This window comes from Crocuta crocuta, unplaced genomic scaffold (genome assembly GCF_008692635.1).
Source record: "Crocuta crocuta isolate KB4526 unplaced genomic scaffold, BGI_CrCroc_1.0 scaffold1192, whole genome shotgun sequence".
NCBI lineage: Eukaryota > Metazoa > Chordata > Mammalia > Carnivora > Hyaenidae > Crocuta > Crocuta crocuta.
This window is the reverse complement of record NW_027531292.1, coordinates 351,376-355,250: the sequence shown is the minus strand read 5'-3', so window position 1 is coordinate 355,250 and position 3,875 is coordinate 351,376. Positions and strand designations below refer to the sequence as shown.

The 3,875-nt window shown below is 67.7% G+C and overlaps 2 protein-coding genes across 2 annotated transcripts in view; both read left to right on the top strand.

The window, feature by feature from the left end:
* The window catches only part of LOC144237803 (mucin-5B-like), a 66,861-nt gene that overhangs the window by 4,636 nt on the left and 58,350 nt on the right, over window positions 1-3,875 (top strand). The window contains 8 exon segments of the mRNA XM_077771511.1: window positions 59-107; window positions 109-232; window positions 405-522; window positions 744-882; window positions 1,083-1,193; window positions 1,889-1,958; window positions 2,033-2,170; window positions 2,256-2,420. Of these exon segments, the coding sequence (XP_077627637.1) occupies window positions 59-107; window positions 109-232; window positions 405-522; window positions 744-882; window positions 1,083-1,193; window positions 1,889-1,958; window positions 2,033-2,170; window positions 2,256-2,420 (914 nt within the window).
* Window positions 2,433-3,875, top strand: part of MUC5AC (mucin 5AC, oligomeric mucus/gel-forming) — an 18,587-nt gene continuing 17,144 nt past the window's right edge. Inside the window, exons 1-5 of the mRNA XM_077771530.1 lie at window positions 2,433-2,513; window positions 2,683-2,817; window positions 3,031-3,157; window positions 3,341-3,596; window positions 3,677-3,729. Of these exons, the coding sequence (XP_077627656.1) occupies window positions 2,433-2,513; window positions 2,683-2,817; window positions 3,031-3,157; window positions 3,341-3,596; window positions 3,677-3,729 (652 nt within the window). The remainder of the gene's footprint in view (window positions 2,514-2,682; window positions 2,818-3,030; window positions 3,158-3,340; window positions 3,597-3,676; window positions 3,730-3,875) is intronic.

Here is a 3,875-nt window from a genome sequence, read left to right as displayed (position 1 = left end):
CGTGAGTGCCCCGGCCCGCCCCAGTCCCGTCACCGTGCTGCCCTGCCTCGGCCCAGAGGTGGGGGCAGGACGTGACCCCTCCCCCACTCTGTCCTCCACCCTGCAGCCCAGACCTGCCCCTCCAACATGCAGTACCGCGAGTGTGGCTCGCCCTGCGCAGACACCTGCTCCAACCCGGAGCACTCCCAGCTCTGCGAGGAGCACTGCATGGCCGGCTGCTTCTGTCCCGAGGGTGAGAGGGTCCCCCACCCCCGCCGGCCCCCTGAGAACCACAGATGCATCCTGGACCCTTGGATCTGAGGGGCCCCTGAAGGGCAGGTGGCCTTGGGTGCGGGGGCCGTCTCCACACGCTCGCGTGGTGGACGCGGCCCGGCACCTGCCATACGGGCCACCTGCTTTTGCAGGGACGGTGCTCGATGACATCGGCCAGACTGGCTGCATCCCGGCATCCCAGTGCGCCTGCGCGTACAACGGGGCCACCTACGCCCCGGGGACTGTCTACTCCACAGGCTGCACCAACTGGTAGGGGCTGCTCCCCTGCCTGCCTGCTCCTCCCCACACACGTCCTGGACGGCCCCTCGGGGGGCACGGCCCAAGGGCTGGCCGTCGTCCCTCACCTGGGGCCCCTGGCTATGCAGTGGCGCGGGTGGGCCTGGGCGGGACCCTTGTCCGTGTGCTGGTGCGGGGCGGAGGAGGGCCGGGCTCCCGGGGGCCGCGCACACACGGTCTCTCCCCGCGCCCAGCACCTGCTCCGGTGGCCGGTGGACCTGCAGGGAGGTGCCGTGCCCGGGCACCTGCTCGGTGCTGGGGGGCTCCCACTTCTCCACGTTCGACGAGAGGCAGTACACGGTGCACGGAGACTGCAGCTACGTGTTGGCCAAGGTACGGGCCCCAGGGTCCTCGCTCCGGGCTGAGCAGCTGTCAGCCGTGGGAGCCCCCGCCCAGGCTGCACTCAGTGGCTGCATCTGGGGCCACTCCAGCTCCTGGTGCCAGCCCCATGGGGTGTTCTGGATGATGGAGCCAAGCGGGGGGCAGGGGGACGCAGGGGTCTCTGGGCAGAGTATGAGGACTTGTGTCTGCAGCCCTGTGACAGCAGTGCCTTCACCGTGCTGGCCGAGCTGCGCAGGTGCGGCCTGACGGACAGTGAGACTTGCCTGAAGAGCCTGACCTTGAGCCTGGACGGGGGGCACACGGTGAGAACAGACCCGGCGGGGGGGCTGGGGGGACACATGGTGAGGGCAGACCCGAGGGGTGCTGGGGGGCACACAGTGGGAGCAGACCCGCGAGGAGGCTGGCGGGAGAGCACTCAGTGAGGGCAGACTTGGGGGATCCTGAAGGGGCACATGGTGAGGGCAGGCCTGGGGGGGCCTGGGGGGGGCACACGGTGAAGGCAGATCCAAGGGGGCCTGGGGGGAGCACATGGGAGGGCAGACCCAGGGGGTTTGTGGGGGCATAGTGAGAGCAGATGGGGGTTGGGGGAATCTGTGTCCCTCATGGCAAGTGACTTCCGCCCAAGCCCTTGATCCCGGCGTGGGCAGCAAGTGGCCAGGTGGCACGGCCTGAGGACCCTCCCACCCCAGAGATCTCTGAGTCCCCAGATGGAGCAGCTCAGGGAGGGACCAAGGCACGTCGGGTAGCTTGGCAACATTGAAGTCAACGTCCATATTTTATAAAGTCACTTTCGTTTTTATGGGGCTGAGAAAATTCAGTCCTTGAAGGACACGCCGAGAAGCTGAGCACAGGCAGAGCGTGGTCATCAGCCCCTGCTCGCGGGAGCCTGTGGCCCCTGCAGACAGGGGTCTTGCAGGCGCATGTCACGGGCTCTGGGGCGACTTGGGGCGCTGGCAGAGCCCTGGCTCACCCCGTCCCTGCTATGTGCTGCTCCCAGGTCATCACGGTCAAGGCCGGTGGGGAGGTGTTTGTCAACCAGATCTACACCCAGACGCCCATCTCAGCAGGTGAGGCTGCGGCCCTGTCCCTCCAGGAGTGCCGCTCTTCACACACCACTGAGACCTTGTCCCTGTGTCCACAGCCAACGTCACACTCTTCAGACCCTCAACCTTCTTCATCATCGCCCAGACCAACCTGGGCCTGCAGGTGGACATCCAGCTGGTACCCACCATGCAGGTGTTCGTGAGGCTGGCGCCCGAGCTCCGAGGGCTGACCTGCGGTAAGAGGGGCCGCCTGCCCTGGGCGCCGGGGCCCACCCTCAGCGGCCGGGGCCCCCGGGGCCTCATGCTGCCCTCCCGCCCCAGGCCTGTGCGGGAACTTCAACCAGAACCAGGCCGACGACTTCCGGGCCCTCAGCGGCGTGGTGGAGGGCACGGCTGCCGCCTTCGCCAACACCTGGAAGACCCAGGCCGCCTGCCCCAACGTCAAGAACACCTTCGAGGACCCCTGCTCCCTCAGCGTGGAGAACGGTACGTGGATCCATGTGGCTCCAGGCCCTGCCGTGTGCCGGTGACCCCCAGGCCACGGAGGTCTACTCTGGCCCCGAAGGAGCGATTCAGGTGGTACACGGGCAAACTCCCCAGCAGCTGCGGTAACTTCTGGAAGGAAAGGAACAGGGTGTTGTGGGGGTGGTGGAGGCGGTCCTAAGTGTGCCTGCCGACCACGGACGGGCCCTCGGGAAGGAGCCTGGGAGCCCACCCGCTCCAGGCTCCGTTCTCTGCGTGACACCAGCTGTCCGCCCCGCCAACCTCCCCCACTCCTCTGTCCACAGAGAAGTACGCTCAGCACTGGTGCTCCCGACTCACGGACCCCCACGGCCCCTTCGTCCAGTGCCATGCCGCCGTGAGCCCCAGCACCTACCACTCGGTAATGCCCTCCCTGCACCTGTCCCCTCTGGCCCAGGCTGGGACCTGCTAGGTACAGAGATTAGAGGCTGGAGCCCTTCCAGCACACGTGGGAGGGGTCTGTCTGCTGAGGGTGTGGGGCCCCTGGTGCGAGCTGGAGGGGGAGTCCCAGCGGAGGCGGGGGGGCAGTGTGGGGATGCTCGCTGCGTGTGGGTGACCACGGCCCTGTCCCCAGAACTGCATGTTCGACACGTGTAACTGTCAGAAGAGCGAGGACTGTCTGTGTGCGGCCCTGTCCGCCTACGTGCATGCCTGTGCCGCCAAGGGGGTGCTGCTCAGCGGCTGGAGGGACGGCGTGTGCAGTGAGTGTCCCCAGGCCCAGGAATACACGCTCCGTGGCTACTGTCCCCGCGTGGGGCTTCCATGCAGGCCTGGGACCCCGCAGCTGGGGCAGGCCTGGTGCGGGTAGGGAAGTGGGGGTGTCTGGGGACGGAGTGGTGGCTGCTGCCCTGCTCTGAGTGCCGCCCCTGCCTGGCATCCTGCAGCGAAGCCCATGGCCACCTGCCCGAAGTCGTTGACCTACCACTACCACATCAGCACCTGCCAGCCCACCTGCCGGGCCCGGAATCACGAGGACGTCACCTGCGGCATCAGCTTTGTCCCCGTGGACGGCTGCGCTTGCCCCCAAGGCACCTTCATGGATGAAGCGGGCAAGTGTGTGCCGGCCACCAGCTGTCCCTGCTACCACGAGGGCTCTGTGGTCCCCAGTGGGGAGTCTCTGCATGAGCGTGGGGCCGTCTGGTAAGAGCCGCTGCCGGTTGGGCCTGGGGGGGCAGGGCAGCCGAGGTGGGGGGACCCTCTGACCCCCCCTCTCCTCCCAGCACGTGCACGCAAGGCTTGCTGACCTGCATCGGAGGCCAGGCTCCTGCCCCAGGTGAGCCCTGAGAGCGAGAGGGAGGGGCTCTCATCTCCACGCCAGGCTTCAGGGCGGACCCTGCCCTGGGTCAGTGTGGCTGGTGGGTGCTGATGGGCTTCTCTGTCAGGCCCGGTCTGTGCCCTCTGGGCTCAGGGAAGGGGTGG